The sequence below is a fragment of the Stegostoma tigrinum genome, chromosome 34 (genome assembly GCF_030684315.1).
Source record: "Stegostoma tigrinum isolate sSteTig4 chromosome 34, sSteTig4.hap1, whole genome shotgun sequence".
In the NCBI taxonomy this organism is placed as follows: domain Eukaryota; kingdom Metazoa; phylum Chordata; class Chondrichthyes; order Orectolobiformes; family Stegostomatidae; genus Stegostoma; species Stegostoma tigrinum.
In genome coordinates, this window is record NC_081387.1 from 16,976,434 (window position 1) to 16,994,408 (window position 17,975).

At 46.9% G+C, this 17,975-nt stretch overlaps 1 protein-coding gene across 3 annotated transcripts in view; it reads left to right on the top strand.

Annotated features, from left to right (window-relative positions):
- Positions 1 to 13,563: 13,563 nt before the first annotated feature.
- The window catches only part of LOC125446601 (E3 ubiquitin-protein ligase TRIM39-like), a 23,025-nt gene continuing 18,613 nt past the window's right edge, over positions 13,564 to 17,975 (top strand). For 2 of the 3 annotated variants that reach the window (XM_059639543.1, XM_048520305.2), the window contains exons 1-2: positions 13,564 to 13,980; positions 14,644 to 14,739. In XM_059639543.1, coding sequence (XP_059495526.1) covers positions 13,666 to 13,980; positions 14,644 to 14,739 — 411 coding nt within the window. In that variant the 5' untranslated portion in view covers positions 13,564 to 13,665. The remainder of the gene's footprint in view (positions 13,981 to 14,643; positions 14,740 to 17,975) is intronic. The other variant, XM_059639544.1, reaches the window with a different exon arrangement.

The window sequence follows — 17,975 nt, forward strand, 5'->3', positions numbered from 1 at the left end:
CTACAAGGTTTTATCTCCTGGAATGACATTTCATCCTCTGGCTTATTCATTTGCTCTCATTTTCATTGTTGAATATCTTCCAAAAGCTTATTGGTCAATTCACTTCAGTTAACTTTTCTCTGAAATTTGACATGTATCTCAGAAGTATAGATTCTGATCTTTGGTGTAAAATTTCACTTTAATCAATTGAAATGTCACTGTCACCCCAGGTCCACATTCCAGTTCAAAAGGACCGAATGTGGTAGGCTTGTTGGGGCATTCCCAATGTCACACAGTAAGAAGGGAATTCCTTTCTTACAGTCATTATGAAATTCCTGACAAACAGCAGTCTTGCACTGACTCACCTGTATAAACATCTTTCGACGTCCACCTTGTTAAAACTATTCAGGCCTTTATACACTTCAAAAAAGTCTAAACTCCATTGATGACAGGCCTAGCCTGTCCATCCTTTCTCCTTCATATAACCCATTTATTCTTATGGTCTTATTCCAGGTACTGATCTGGTAAACCACTTCTAGAGTTGTACAGCACAGAATCAGACCCTCCAATCCAAGTCGAACATAATCCCAAACTAAACTAGTCTAACCTGCCTGCTTCTGGCCCATATTGAAAACACTTGCAGGTGAAGCCGTAACGGTATGTCTGTAACATTGACTATGACGTTCATGAACGTGACAGACATACAAAGATTGTCCTTCAAACGTGAGGTACAGAACTTCAGTCTATCACCAGAGTAGACACTTCTCATGATTGCAGATCTCCAACAGAGCTTGAAACAAGCCCACAGACAAATGGGAAGATGGTTAATGATGTCTGGAAATAAATCAATCAATTGACATTTCTGTTTGATAATAAATGTATGGTATAAATGAAACCAATCAAACTGATATTTCCAGGGTTGACGGAATACAATTTTTTTCTCCTTCAATTCTTTCAGCACATAGCTTGATCATGGGATAAACAAGTGCTTCAGGACGGAGAACTGAAAGTTTAGGCCACTTGGGAATGAGCCCAGTTTCATGTTGAATATTACTACAATGAGTTGCTCGGAAGTAAAACTGTTGTTGCAACATTTACAATGCTGCTGTTTGGTCTCTGTTTCGTCACAATGAATAACAGTGGTTGTTTGTCAACATTGATATTAGAGATTTACTGAGTTTATGCTTCTCTGCTTTGCTTTCTGTAACCAGGGTTAGCCATAGCTCAGTGGCGCCAATTCTGGACCACTCTGTCCGAATGAAGGTGCTGCCTTTTTCATGAGATTTTAGACCGGGACTCTGACTTCCTCTATAGGTGAGCATAAAAGAAATTCCAGGGAATTCTGCCACAATCAATCATTATTATTCAATAATAACACCACCTAAGAACAGATTATCGAGTCATTTGCACATCTCTATGGGTGAGAAATTGCTGTGTGTAATTTGGCTGCCATTCGCCTTATATTCAAGTAACCATGAATAGAACATCACCTGTGCCTTGCTTACCTCTAGATTCAGCTGTTTCAATGATGCATTTTAACATGTCACAACCTGCACACACTCAGGGTCAAATCGAAATTCTGCCTATTTTCTAAGCTGCATCAAATCTCATTCATATATGACCAATACTAGTTCGATGAAAGTAACAGAGAAATTGCCATGTGTAATTTGGCGGCCTGCCCCTTATATTCGAGCAAGTAACTGTGCTGCCTCAGTATTTGGCTGTAAACTATTTTAGAACAATAAGAACTAGGAGCAGAAGCAGACAATTCAGCCCCTCAAACCTGCTGCTTGGTTTGATATGATTGTAGCTGACCACACATCGACCTCAAGTCCACTTCCCTGCCCACTCCATGTGACCCTCTAGCCCATTGCTAATTTAAATTTTCTGTGCATCTCCTTAAATTTATTCCACATACTGAGGAGTGGTGAATTCAACATTCACAAGCTTTTGAGAGAAATAATTTCTCCTCATCTCTTGCTTTAATTCTGCTATCCTTATCCTAAATGGATAACCTCTCAATCTATATTAATGACTTGCATATGGTATTAAAATAGACAGGAATGTAAGATGCAATGAAGAAATATGAAATTTACAAATGGATATGGATAGATTGCATGAATGGACCAAAATCTGGCAAATAAAGTTTATTTTATAATGGATTGTACCACAGGGAAAAACATCCTCTCTATACCTACTTTGTCAAATCCCCTTAGCACTTATATACGTCAATTAGATCTCTCATTCTTCTAAAGTCCATAGAGTATTGGCCTGAACTGCTCAATCACTCTTCAAAAGACAAATTCCTCATCTCTGGAATGAATCTACTAAACCTCCTCTGAACTGTCTGCAATACAACTACATCTCTCATTAAGCAAGGGACCAAAATTGTACACAATACTCCAGTGGTATTAATAATGCCCCATACAGTTGTAACAACACTACCAACTTTTATACTTTATTCCTTTAGCAATAAATGCAAAAAATCTATTTGCTTTCCTTGGGACCTACTGTACCTGTACACTGGCTTTCTGTGATTCGTGCACAAGGACACCCAGATCCCTCTGCACCAAAGCACTCTGAAAGTTTCTCTCCATTTATTTTCTCTCCATTTAGATAAAGTGTTGCCTTTCTATCCTTCCGACCAAAATGATTAATCTCGCATTGATCCACGTTAAACTTTATTTGCCAGATTTTGGTCCATTCATGCAATCTATCCATATCCATTTGTAAATTTCATATTTCTTCATTGCATCTTACATTCCTGTCTATTTTAATACCATATGCAAGTCATTAATATAGATTGTAAACAGTTTGGATCTAAGGATCAAACCCTGTGGCAACCCACTAGTAATATTATGGTGACCAGAAAAATACCCATTTGTTCCAACTCTCCACTTTCTGATGGTTAGTTGCCCCTCTGTCTAACTAACCTTTTGTGCAGCACCTTTATCAAATGCCTTGCAGAAATCCAGATATACTACAACCACAGGATCCCTATTATCCACCTTGCTTGTGACATCTTCAAAGAACTCTAGCAAACTAGTCAAACATAATTTAGCCTTCATAAAAATTCTGACTGTGATGGATTGTGTTTTGACTTACCAAAAGCCTGGAAGGATTTCAGCCTTAAGCTGTTGTGAACAGTGTGATGAACTCAATATTTTGTTTTAATTTTATTCATTCACACAATGATGGTGTCCCTCACTAGGCCAGCATTTATTGCCCATCCCTAAATGCCCAGAGGGCAGTTGAGAATCAACCACATTGCTGTGGGTCTGGAGTCACACGTAGGGCAGATCTAGCTAGAATTATAGCTTTCTTCCCTCAAGGACTTAATGAACCAGATGGGCTTTCCTCCAACAATTGGTAACAGATTCATGTTCATCATTAATTTCAGGTATTTATTGAACTCACATTTCTCCATCTCCCCTGGCAGGATTTGAACAGAATATTGCCTGAACGTTTGGGAATCGTGGATGACAGGGGAAATCATCAGCTTAATCAAAAACGATGTATACCTAAGGTCTATGCAACTAAAAACAGACAAAATCCTTGAAGAATATAGAAAAACTAGGAAAGAGCTCAAACAGGGCGTTGGGAGGGCTAAGCTGGAGCTATGAAATATGCATGGCCAGCATGGTAAAGGAGAATCATTTTATACATATTTTAGGAGCAAGGGGGTAGCTAAGGAAAGAGTAGACCCACTTAAGAATAAAGGAGGGATGTTATGTGTGGAGCTTGAGGAAATGGGTGAGATCCCTAATGAGTACTTTATATTGAGATTGGCCAAAGAGAGGGACATGAGGGATGTTGAAATTAGGGGAAGGTGTGTTAAAAACTCTCCATCAAGTCAACATAATGGAGGAGGAAGTGTTGGGCGTCTTGAAATGCAGTAAGGTAAACAAGTTCCCAGTGACAGACAGGATCTATCCCAAAATTCTGTGAGGGGTAAAGGAGGGAATAGCTGGGGCCTTAACAGATATCTTTGCATCCTCCTTGGCCTCAGGTGAAGTTCCAGAGAACTGGAGAATGGCCAACATTGATCTTTTGTTTAAGAAGGGAAACAGAGATAATTCAGGTAACTACAGGCTGGTATGCCTGACATCAGTGGTGGGGAAACTCATGCAGAAGATAATGAGAGAAAGGATTTATTCACATTTGGAAGTGAATGGACTTGTTAGTGATAGGCAGCATAGTTTTGTGTAGGAGTTCTTTGAGGAGGTGACAAGAGAGAGAAGGGGAGTGGATGTTGTCTACATGGACATTTGGCAAGGTACCTCACAGGTACAGAAAGTAGAGTCTCATGGGATCTGGGATGAACTGGCTAGATGGATACAAAACTGGTTTGGTCATAGAAAACTGAGTGTAGCAGTGGAAGGATGCGTTTTGGAATGGATATCAGTAAGTTAGTGGTGTTCCACAGGGACCAGTGCTAGTAACTTTATTATTTGTAATGATCTGAAGGAAAACATCGGTGGAGGTGGTCTGTTTAGGAAGTTTGCCGATGAAACCAAAATTGGCAGAGTTGCAGATGGTGATGAGGATTGTCAAAGGATACAGTGGGATGCAGATAGATTGCAGATTTGGGCATATGCAAATTATGAAATAACTGGCAGAATCCTTAGGAGTAGTGATGTATGGAGGGATCTAGACATTCAGATCCATAGACCAACGTAAGTGGCCACACGAGTGGATAATGTGGTCAAGAAGGCATTCAGCACATTTGCCTTCATCAGCCGGGGCATTGAATGTAAACGTTGACAAGGTAAGTTAAAGGTGTACAAACTTTAGTTAGGCCACATTTGGAATACTACCTGCAGTTCTTTTTGTTTTGATTTATTTGTTAGTGTCATATGTACCGCAGTACAGTGAAAATTTTTGTTTTGTGTGCAGTACAGGTAGATTATACCATATAAAGTGCATTAGGGTAATAGAACAGAGTGAAGAATACAATATTACGCATGCAGAGAAGGTATAAGAAGAGTGATATCGACATTAACTGTAAAGTTTGAGAGGTCCAGTCCGAAGTGCAAGAACAACGGGGAAGAGTCTGTTGGTAAGTGTGTTTAACCTTTTGTACTTCTGAGCAACGACAGAGCTTGGAAGAGATTATAACTGGGGTGGAGGGCTCTTTGATTATGTTGGCTGCCTACCAGAGGCAGCAAGAAGTATAAAGAAGGCTGGTTTGTCTGATGAACTGGGCTGTGTTCACAACTCTCTGTAGTTTCTTACAGTCCTGTGCAGAGCTGTTGCCATATCAGGCCGTGATACACTCGGATAGAATGCTTTCTATGGTGGACCTACAAAAATTGGGAAAAGTCTTTACAGACATGCTGAATTTTCTTAGATTCCTGAGGAAGTAGAGGATTGTTTTGCCTTCTTGACTGTAGCATCAGCGTGGTCGCCACACTACCAGAAGGATTGTGGACGCTTTGAAAAGTGTGCAGAGAAGATTTACCAGGATGTTGCCTGACCTGGAGGAGTTATAGTTATGGGGAGAGAGTGGATAAACTCTGTTTTCAATGGAAAGACAGAGGCTGGGGGGGCAACCTAATGGAGGTCTACAAAATTATGAGAGGCATAGATAGTCACACGCTTTTTCCAGGGTGGAAAGGTCATCTACAAGAGGGCACAGGTTCAAGGCGGGAGGGGGAAAGTCTGGGAAGGAGTGTGTGGAAAATTTTTCCTCCAGAGGGTGGTGATTGCCTGGAACACATTGACAGTGGACGGGGTGATGGAAACTGACTCGTTAGCAATGTTTTAAGACATATCTTGATATACACGTGAATGGAAGGTGAACAGAGGGATGGAAACTGCCTATGGACGAAAAGGTCTAAATAAACTGGAAGGTTAGTTTGCAGACATTTTGTCACTTTTTTTATTTGAAAAAATATACTTTATTCATAGAATGTACAAAAAATAAAACATTTATACACCTACCCAGTCATGCAAACCACTCCGGGTTACCCAGTGGGTACGTACACCAACTAAAGGAAAAAAAAAACAAAGAAAAAAAAAACAAAGCAAAGAAAATACCCTGGCAGTCGTCACCCCGCACAGTCCCCGTTGGCCCCCTGACCAGTTGGGGAAGGTGCCAGCTGGGCCCAGTTACCAGATAGGGCCCTTCTTTCTATTCTGGACGAGGGGTTTCATATGGTGGTCTTTCCCCACCGCGCCTTGGCGGCGGCTGCCCCAAGCTTCAGCGCATCCCTCAGCACGTAGTCCTGGACCTTGGAGTGCGCCAGTCGGGGTCAGTTCTTTCAGCTGGCAGGCCACCAAGTTGCGGGCAGACTAAAGAGCGTCTTTCACCGCATTGATGGTCCTCCAGGCGCAGTTGATGTTGGTCTCGGTGAGCGTCCCGGGAAACAGCCCGTAGAGCACGGAGTCCCGCGTCACGGAGCTGCTCGGGACGAACCTTGACAAATACCACTGCAACCCCCTCCAGACCTCCTGCACATAGGCACACTCCAGAAGGAGGTGATAGACACAGTCTCGTCCCCCCCCGCAGCCGCCTTGAGGGCAGCGTGCGGTGGCGCAGAGATTCCGGGCATGCATAAAGGATCTCACTGGCAGAGCCCCTCTCACCGCCAGCCAAACAATGTCCTTGTGCTTGTTTGAAAGTTCTGGCGATGAGGCATTCTGCCAAACGACTTTGACGGCCTTGTGGTCAAAGGTGTTTCCCTTCAAAAATTTCTCCACGAAGGACAGGTGGTATGGGACGGTCCAACTACTCGGAGCGTTCCCCAGCAACGAGGCCAGGCCCATCCTTCGCAACACCGGGGACAGGTAGAACCTCAGTAAGTAGTGACACTTGGTGTTTGCGTACTGAGGATCTACGCACAGCTTGATGCAGCCGCACACAAAAGGTAGCCATCAGGGCGAGGGTGGCGTTTGGTACGCCCTTTCCCCCATTTTCCAGTTCTTTGTACATGGTGTCCCCGCGGACCCCGTCCATCCTCGACCCCCAGATGAAGTGGAAGATGGCCCGGGTGACCGCAGCGGCGCAGGTCCAGGGAATAGGCCAGGCCTGCGCAACATACAACAGTACCGAAAGCCCCTCGCACCTGACAACCAGGTTCTTACCCGCGATGGAGAGGGACCAGAGCATTCACCTGCCCAGCTTCTGCTTCAGTTTGGTGATACGCTCCTCCCAAGTCTTAGTGTACGCCCCAGCTCCACTGAACCAAACACCCAGCACCTTCAGGTAGTCTGTCCTGACAGTGAAGGGGATGAAGGAGCGGTCATCCCAGTTCCTGAAGAACATGGCCTCGCTCTTACCCCTATTGACTTTGGCACCCGAGGCCAGTTCAAACTGGCCGCAGATGTCCAATAGTCTACTCACCGACCGACGATCGGTACAGAACACGGCGACATCGTCCATGTACAGGGAGGTCTTGACCTGAAGGCCTCCGCTGCCTGGGATAGTCACACCCTTCAGGCTCACGTCCTTCCTGATGGATGCGGCGAAGGGCTCCACACAGCACACGAACAAGGCAGGAGAGAGCGGGCAGCCCTCCTGACTCCAGATCTGACGGGAAAACTGTCCGAGTTCCACCCGTTGATCGAGACTGCGCTAACGATGTTGGTGTAGAGCAGCCGGATCCAATTGCGGATGCCCTCCCCGAACCCCAATTTGGAGAGGACGCCCCTCATGTAAGCATGAGAGACCTTGTCGAAGGCCTTCTCCTGGTCTAGGCTGACAAGGCAGGTGTCCACCCACCTGTCCTACACGTAGGCGATTGTATCCCTGATGAGCGCGAGGCTGTCAGCGATCTTCCTGCCCGGTACAGCACAGGTTTGGTCAGGGTGAATCACCGAGTCCAGGACAGACCTGACCCGGTTGGCTAGGATTTTTTAGTTCATGTTCAACAGTGAAATGGGACGCCAATTCTTAATTTCTTCCCTCTCCCCCTTCCTCTTGTAAATGAGGGTGATGATGCCCTTCCTCATGGACTTGCACATTTCCCCTGCCTGAAGCGCACCATCGTACACCTCCAGCAGGTCCTGGCCGACCAGGTCCCACAGAGCGGAATACAGCTCGACAGGTAAGCCATCGCTCAAAGGATTTGAGGGCTCTGGTCAGCTCATCCAGGGATATTCGCCGGTCCAGCCACTCCCTCATGCCATCGTCTAAGACTTCCGTGATAGACGACAGGAACGACTCGGAGGCTGTGCTGTCCGTAGGCTTCACGTCATACAGTCCGGCATAGAAGGATCTGCTGATCCTCAAAATGTCGGGCCGAGACGACGTCACCGAGCCATTGTCCTCCTTCAGCCAGGTAAGCACAGAGCTCTCTTTGTGCACCTTCTGAAAGAAGAAACGCGAGCACGTCTTGTCCTGCTCCACGGAGCAGACCCTGGACCAGAAGATTATCCTGGAGGCCTCCGCGGCGAAGAGTGAGGCTTGCTGGCCCCTCACCTCACAGAGGTCCTCCGTGACATCGACCCCTATCAACTGCAGAAGGAGCAGGTTCTGCATCCTTTTCTGGAGTCGCAACAGCTTTCCACGCCTCTCTCTTGCCTTCCGTACACCCTTGAGGACAAAGAACCTCTTGATGTTCTCCTTCACTGTCTCCCACCAGTCGCACGGGCACTCAAAGAGGGATTTCACGGTTCTCCAACCAGCATACTCCCTCTTAAGCTCCTCGATGTTCTCTGGAGTCAACAGTCGTGTTGAGCTTCCATGTCCCCCTGCCGGCCTGCTGGTCATCCTATATGTGACAGTCGGCCAGCAGGAGGCAGTGGTCAGAGAAGAACATCGGCTCGACGCCGGTGGACCTGACCGAGAATGCCCGTGACACAAACAGGAAGTCTATCCTTGAGCGGATAGATCCGTCTGGCCGCGGCCAGGTGTATCTCCGCTGCGCTCCGTCTGCAGGGGTGCTGAAGACGTCGAACAGCTTGGCGTCCTTCACTGTGCCCATCAGGAATCTGGACATGACGTCCAGTTGACTCCCCCCACCCGCTGTCCCCACGCCGGATCTTCCATCTGCATCGATGATGCAGTTGAAGTCTCCGCCTAGGATGACCAGCCTGGACATAGCCAGCAGGGGTGGAAGCCGCTGCAGGACGGCCAACCGCTCACTCTGTACCGCTGGGGTGTACACGTTGATCAGCCTCAGGGAAGCGTTCCTGTAGGTGACATCAGCCACTAGGAGGCACCCCCCCACCACCTCCTGAACTTGAGAGATGGTGAAGTTGCGCCCCTGCAGCAGAATAGCCAGGCCCGAGGAGTGACAGTCGTTACACCCCCCCGACCAGATCGAAGGCCCACAGGTCCAGGCACCCGACCATTTCCCGTACCTGCCGAGGTGCGGTATCCCGCACTCCTGCAGAAACAGGAGGTCCGCCTTCACGGTGGTCAGGTCGGCCAATGTGGACACACATCTTGCGGTGGACTTGACGCTACTCACATTAACGCTCGCAACTCATACCCCCATTGTAGGCAGTGATGGCAGTACCCTCCCCGAGTCCAAGGTCCAGCCCCTCCAACTGTCCCTTCATACCCATTGCCCGGGCTAACTGCTGGACGCTTGCAGACTGGTTCCGCACGCAGACTGCCAAAGTCGTTTGGCAGAATGCCTCATCGCCAGAACTTTCAAACAAGCACAAGGACATTGCTTGGCTGGCGGTGAGAGGGGCTCTGCCAGTGAGATCCTTTATGCATGCCCGGAATCTCTGCACCTCCACACGCTGCCCTCAAGGTGGCTGTGGGGGGGACGAGACTGTTGATCACCTCCTTCTGGAGTGTGCCTATGCGCAGGAGGTCTGGAGGGGGATGCAGTGGTATTTGTCGAGGTTCGTCCCGAGCAGCTCCGTGACGCGGGACTCCGTGCTCTACGGGCTGTTTCCCGGGACGCACACCGAGACCAACATCAACTGCGCCTGGAGGACCATCAATGCGGTGAAAGATGCTCTTTGGTCTGCCCACAACTTGGTGGTCTGCCAGCTGAAAGAACTGACCCTGACCGAGTGTTGCAGTCTGGCGCACTCCAAGGTCCAGGACTACGTGCTGAGGGACGCGCTGAAGCTTGGGGCAGCCGCCGCCAAGCGGTGGGGAAAGACCACCGTATGAAACCCCTCGTCCAGAATAGAAAGAAGGGCCCTATCTGGTAACTGGGCCCAGCTGGCACCTTCCCCAACTGGTCAGGGGGCCAACTGGGACTGTGCGGGGTGACGACTGCCAGGGTATTTGCTTTGCTTTGTATTTTTTTTCTTTTTTTTTTTCCTTTAGTTGGTTTATGTACCCCCTGGGTAACCCCCTGGTCAGTGTATAAATGCATTTTATTTTTTTGTACATCCTATGAATAAAGTATTTTTTTTCAAATAAAAAAAGGTGATGAAACGTCTGAAAATTAACCTTCCAGCTCAGCGAGAAAACTCACGACCAGAAACTCAACCTGAGCTACAAATCTTCTCAAAACTCACTAAGGTCTAAATAAAGATTAGGCATCAGTAGTCTTGGTGGGCTGAAGGGCCTTTTCCTGTACTATATTGTATTGCATTATACGTCCTGTTATTACTTCCTCAGTAATGGATTCTAACAATTTCCTAATGACACATGATAAAGTAACTGGTCTATAGTTTCTTACTTCTTGACTCCCTTCCTTTTTGAATAAGGATGTTATTCTTCCAATCCATTGGAATCTTTCCCACATCCAGGGAATTTTGAATTATAACCAATGGATCCACACTCTCTGAAGCTGCCTCCCTTTAAGAACCTCAGATGTCGGCCATCAGCCTGGAAATTTGTCTGTCTTCAATCCCAGAAGTTTGCTCAGTACTTTTTCCTCAGTGATGACTGTTTTAGGTTCCTCCTTTTCCATGACCATTGCATTACCTGTTAATGTTTGAACGGAACTAATATCCACCACCATGAAAACTAAAGCAAAATGTTAATTTGATAACACTCCTGTTTCTGTGTTTGACTATTGACTCAATTGTCTCATCTTCCAAGGGACCAGTGTTCACTTTAGCTACTCTCTTCCCTTTGATATATTTAGGATGTGGAGGTCCCAATGTTGGACTAGGGTGGACAAAGTCAGAAGTCACATGACACCAGATTATAGTCCAACAGGTTTATTTGAAATCACAAGCTTTTGGAACATTGCTCCTTCGTCAGGATGATATATTTATTGAAGCCTTTCCAATTACTTTTACTTTTGCACTAATCTTCTCTCATCCACTTGCCTGGATGGGTGCAGCTCCAACAACACTCAAGAAGCTTGACATCATCCAGAACAAAGCAACCCCCTTGATTGGTATCACATTCACAAGCATCCACTCCCTTCATCAACGACCTCAGTAGCAGCAGTGTGCTATCTACGAGATGCACTGCAGAAATTTAGCAAAGATCCTCAGACAGCACCTTCCAAACCCAGGATTACTTCCTTCTAGAAAGACAAGGGCAGCAGACGCATGGGAACATCACCGTTGTCAAGTTCCTCTCCAGGTCACTCACTATCCTGACTTGGAGATATGTTGCTGCTCCTTCACTGTCACTGGGTCAAAATCCTGGAATTCCCTCCCTAACTGCTTTGAGGGTCAACTTTGGCACATGGACTGCAGCAGTTCAAGAAGGCAACTCACCAAAACATTTTCAAGGGCAACTAGGGATGGGCAATAAATGCTGACCAGCCAGTGATGCCCACATCCCACAAATGAATAAAAGAAACTTTTGCCATTTTTGTCACGTTAATCTTTAAGGGTTTCCCAATATTCCAGCCTCCCATGTGCCTTTGCAATATGGTACACCTTAATTTTTTTCCTTTATAATACGTTTCACATCCTAGCTAAACCACGGATGATTATGGCCCCTCTTGCAATCTTTATTCCTTTTGGAAATTCATTTCGTTGCAAGCAATTAGTATCTCTGTAAATATCTGCCACTGCCTATCAACTGTCCTACTTTATAGTCTTCCTGCCCAGTCCAATTGGCCAAGTCTGACCTCTGTTACCTTTGTTTAACTTCATAACATAAGTGTGAGACTCCAGTGTCTCAACCTCCAAATAGATTTGAAATTCGCACATGCTATGATCACTGTTATCTAAAGGAACCTTATGAGATCATTAATTCATCTAAACTCATTATACAACATGACTATACAAATTTATGGGGTGTATTTTCAATTGCATATTAGTAATTGCAGATACATTCTATTTTGTTCAAAAAGCACACAATTTGTAGACAATGTGGCATTTTATAAATCCTTACTTAGGAAATAAAACCAGTCCAACTCCAAGTTGATACACAGCCAGATTCTAAACAAGGCCTCACACCTAATATGCATTACCTGACCTGGGATGTCATCTCTGGTATACTGAGGGAAACTGATGGGCCCTGAATGGCCTACTTCCACATTACAAGGTTCTGTGATTCTATGCTAAAACTTTTAGTTATCTTGAGGCAGTGACTTAAAAGAAATTCTGGAATTTGCATATTAATCTTTTCTTAATTAAAGATTTAACAGCCATTTTAAATTTGTTCAACACATTCGCATCAGTACTACGATCCTCTGATCTTTTGCGTATAAATTCTGTGTCTGGTGCCGCATCCCTCACTGTCATGCGGAGAAGGAGCAAGACTCCAAAAGCTTGTGTTTTCAGATAAGCCTGGTGTTGTGTGATTTATCACTTTGTCCAACCCAGTCCAACACTGGCCACTCCAGATCATTCCCTCCACCACAGCACCCCACCCCCACCCAATGCAGCACCATTAACTTCACTCCCACCCTGTTACAAGACCAATAAACCCCCACCTCATGACAACACCACTAACGGTCTGCACCCTGTTACAACACCAATAACTGACCCCCACCCTGTTACAACACTAATAACCTCGCCAACCCATTATAGTACCAATATCTGCCCCCATCCCATTACATCACCAATAACTTTGCCCACCCTGCTACAGCACCAATAACTGCCCCCACATTGTTAGCACACCAATATCTGCCCCCCACTATTACAGCACCAATACTGCACCCCACCCTGTTATAACACCAATAACTCCCCACCCACCCCATTACAGTACCAATATCTGCCCCCCCACCTCATTACAACACCATTAACTCTCCAACACCCCACCTCATTACAACACCACTAACTCTCCAACACCCCCACCCCATTACAACACCACTAACTGCCCCACACCCCCACCCCATTACAACATCACCAAATGCCCCACACCCCCACCCCATTACAACATCACCAAATGCCCCCCACCCCATTATAACACCACTAACTGCCCCACACCCCCACCCCATTACAACATCACCAAATGCCCCACACCCCCACCCCATTACAACACCAATAACTGCCCCCTACCCTATTACAATACCAATAACTGCCCCAACCAGCACGTTCGACCACAAATAACTGCCCCACACCCCCACCCCATTATAACATCACTAACTGCACCACACCACACCCCACCCCATTACAACACCAATAACTGCCCCACACCCCCAGCCCATTACAACACCAACAACTGCCCCACCCCACTCCACCCCACCCAAATCTGTTTTGATGGTAGCAGGGACTGGCCTCCACGTCACGCACCAACACTGCCTGGGCATGGTGTTTGGGGAAATCGAAACTCAGAAGATAGAGATATAGAGAGAGATCGCGGCGTTGCTGCTCACTCGCTACCCTGGTCCCCTGACCCAGCGGACGCACAAGACCATGCTGAGCGGGGCGGTGTGCCCGCTGTGCCTGGATTTCTACCGGAACCCAGTGAAGAGCCCGTGCGGCCACAGTTTCTGCAGAAGCTGCCTGATGCAGCACCCGGGCCAGGGCCAGCTACAGTGTCCTCAATGCGAGCAGGCGTTCGCCCAGAGCAGCGTCCGCACCGACAGGAGCCGCAGGAGGAGAGCGGACAGGGCTCGGCAACAGGTCAGGCGCCTGACCGAGGAGCAGGCTCTTTTCGGGGAGCAGGGAGCGGGCGCCTGCAGGATCCAGCCGAGCAGTTCAATGAAGGAGGTAGCGGAGATGTACAAGGTAGGGAGATGGGATACAAGTCACAAGCGGCTGGGGGGAGGGGGCGGGTGGAGCCCATCAGGAAGTAAAGAAATTTCTGAAGCAAACGAGGAAGAAACGGGAAAGTTTCAAGCGAGAGAAATCAACTAAAACAACGGGGGATGGGGGAACTGAAATAAATAAGGAAACGAGAGAGAGGGGGAAGGGGAAGCGAACGAAAAAGAAACAAGAATTCAGAAAAAGTGGAGAGTAATAAGAATTGCAAGAGAGAGAGAGAAAGTAAAGGAGAGACGTCATTGTACGGCAAAGTGAAAAGAGAGAGAGAAACGCGAGAAGGTAACCAGAAAAACAGATGGTGTGAGAGAGACAGTAAAGAAAAAGAGATAATTGTGAGAGAGAAATCAGAGAGAAGTGATTGTGTGAGAGACAGAGTGGAAAGAGAAATTTTTTGACTGAAAAGGTGGAGAGAGAGATTTGCAAGAGGACAGAGAAGTGAATAAGATAAACTGGAAAATAAACAGGAAAAGGGAATAAAATGGTACAAGATTAAGAAAGATTTGGGAAAGAAAATTGCATTTGAAAATAGTCTGTTCGAGGTCGGTATGTCCGTTTGCGACAGGTTTGATTCTGAGGCTCCTGAGCCATGCTACAACATCCCGTTTCACTGCGTTCGTTCTGACCCAGGAAATGCTGCGGAACAAACTGGGTTCTCTTCAGAAGCAGAGGGAGCATCTTGACCGGTGCCAGGGTACAGAGGAAGCCAACCGAGTGGAACTGAAGGTGAGGTATTGGACTGTCCTGTGGCGAGCCTGAAGAATTGGGTGTAAGTTCTCCCTCCTGGCCAATGTCCAGCCAAATCCGTCTCTGGTAGAACCGAATATAATGCGTATCTAGTGGCTGTCCAAAAACAACGAGTTGTCCGTTCTGTGTCCCCATTTTTACATGATTCCAGCCCAACAAGAACAGATGATAGAATGAAATCTGGCTTAATCGATCTTGCTTTGTTGTTCAACCAATTGGTGCCCAGCTGAAACAGGTGGACGCTGTAGGCTGAGGTGATCGCTCAGTGGCATTATCCAGAGACCCTGCTGATACTGTGAGAAATCAGAGTTCAAATGCTGCCCTGGCAGATTATGGCATTCTAATTCAACAGAAATCTGGATTTAAGAGTCTAATGATGACCATGAATTCATTGTCAATTGTCAGGAAAAAAACCATCTGGCTAGCTAACATTCTTTAGGGAAGGAAACTGCCATCCTTACCTCATCTGGCCTACAGACCCACAGCAATGTGGTCAACTCTTAGCTACTCTCTTTTTGACTAACCAATGCCAGACCTTGAGAATAATCAATTCTCAACCCTGGGTTCATAGCTGAAACAAAAGTCTTGACAGTTTATTAACAACACAGTAACTTCAACAGAATTAAAATTAAATAATAAAGTTGTCTAATTGGTCTTTGCTTTAAACCAAAACCAGCCTCATCACACAAAAGATATTCACCAGCAAACACAATTAAGGAATAGAGATAATGGGAACAGCAGATGCTGGAGAATTCCAAGATAATAAAATGTGAGGCTGGATGAACACAGCAGGCCCAGCAGCATCTCAGGAGCGCAAAAGCTGACGTTTCGGGCCTAGTCCCTTCATCAGAGAGGGGGATGGGGTGAGGGTTCTGGAATAAATAGGGAGAGAGGGGGAGGCGGACCGAAGATGGAGAGAAAAGAAGATAGGTGGGGAGAGTATAGGTGGGGAGGTAGGGAGGGGATAGGTCAGTCCAGGGAAGACGGACAGGTCAAGGAGGTGGGATGAGGTTAGTAGGTAGATGGGGGTGCGGCTTGGGGTGGGAGGAAGGGATGGGTGAGAGGAAGAACAGGTTAGGGAGGCAGAGACAGGTTGGACTGGTTTTGGGATGCAGTGGGTGGAGGGGAAGAGCTGGGCTGATTGTGTGGTGCAGTGGGGGGAGGGGACGAACTGGGCTGGTTTAGGGATGCAGTGGGGGAAGGGGAGATTTTGAAACTGGTGAAGTCCACATTGATACCATTAGGCTGCAGGGTTCCCAGGCGGAATATGAGTTGCTGTTCCTGCAACCTTCGGGTGGCATCATTGTGGCACTGCAGGAGGTCCATGATGGACATGTCATCTAAAGAATGGGAGGGGGAGTGGAAATGGTTTGCGACTGGGAGGTGCAGTTGTTTGTTGCGAACTGAGCGGAGGTGTTCTGCAAAGCGGTCTCCAAGCCTCGGCTTGGTTTCCCCAATTTCCCCAATTTCCGACACTTCTGCCATTTACAATCCGACCCCAACACCCAAGACATTTTTCCATCTCCACCCCCGTCTGCTTTCCGGAGAGACCACTCTCTCCGTGACTCCCTTGTTCGCTCCACACTGCCCTCCAACCCCACCACACCCGGCACCTTCCCCTGCAACCGCAGGAAATACTACACTTGCCCCCACACCTCCTCCCTCACTCCCATCCCAGGCCCCAAGATGACATTCCACATTAAGCAGAGGTTCACCTACACATCGGCCAATGTGGTATACTGCATCCACTGTACCCGGTGTGGCTTCCTCTACATTGGGGAAAAATCTCCCAGTTTCAAAAGCTCCCCTTCCCCAACTGCATCCCTAAACCAGCCCAGTTCGTCCCCTACCCCCACTGCACCACACAATCAGCCCAGCTCTTCCCCCCCACCCACTGCATCCCAAAACCAGTCCAACCTGTCTGCCTCCCTAACCTGTTCTTCCTCTCACCCATCTCTTCCTCCCACCCCAAGCCGCACCCCCATCTACCTACTAACCTCATCCCACCTCCTTGACCTGTCCGTCTTCCCTGGACTGACCTATCCCCTCCCTACCTCCCCACCTATACTCTCTCCACCTATCTTCTTTTGTCTCCATCTTCGGTCCGCCTCCCCCTCTCTCCCTATTTATTCCAGAACCCTCACCCCATCCCCCTCTCTGATGAAGGGTCTAGGCCCGAAACGTCAGCTTTTGCGCTCCTGAGATGCTGCTTGGCCTGCTGTGTTCATCCAGCCTCACATTTTATTACAATTAAGGAATAACTCTATTACAGACAGCAGTAGAGACTGGACCATTGAATATATTCAGAGGTGAGTCAGACTTTTGATTGACAGATTTCAGAGAAAGGAGAAAAAGAGTCCAGCCCACAACCAGTCCGTGACCTTATTGACAGCAGAGCAGACCTGATGGGCTGAATGGGCTACTCTTAGCTCTATTTCTTATGATCTAATAAAGGCTTTTAAATTCTGGACAGGTTTTGTATGGGTCAACACAAAGCAAAGAGAGGTGAATGTGAATTGGTCACCAGGAACTGTCTGTGGGTCAGCCACAGTGGACTGCAGTGTCTAAAGAAGGCAGCTGACCACCACCTTCTCAAGGGCAACTAGGGACAGGCAATGAACCCTGCCCAGCCAGAGATGCCCAAATCTCTCAAATGAATAAATTTTAAAAAATGAATTCCAATAGAGAAATATTCTTTACCCAAGGAGTGGTGAGAATGTGTGGCTAAAATCATGGGGAGTGGTTGAGGCAGATAGTGTAATTGTGTTTACTGTAGAAGATGATAAGCGTGGATTGGCTAAATGAATCTGGCCAATGCTGGTATTTGTACAATGGCTGATAAATATTACATCTGTGAGGTTCTATACAATTGCGTTCCCATTGTGTCACCTTGAGTATACACACAGCTGTGTGTCCAATGTTTGACCTTAGAGTCCTCCTAAGGACCACATGGAAAAGAAAGAGACCATTCAGCCCCTCAGATCTATGTAGGTTCTTTGTAAAAATGATCCAATTGCAGAATCACAGAATTCTTACGAAGCAGAACATAACAACTAGCCCCATGAATAGGTAATGCAGCCCTCAAACCTGCCTCACCATTTAATACAATCATAGCTGATCTCATCTCAACCTTGACTCTACTATCTTGCCAACTGTCCATAACCTTTCAATCCATTCCTAATTAAAAATCTGACTATTTCCTCCTTAAATTTACA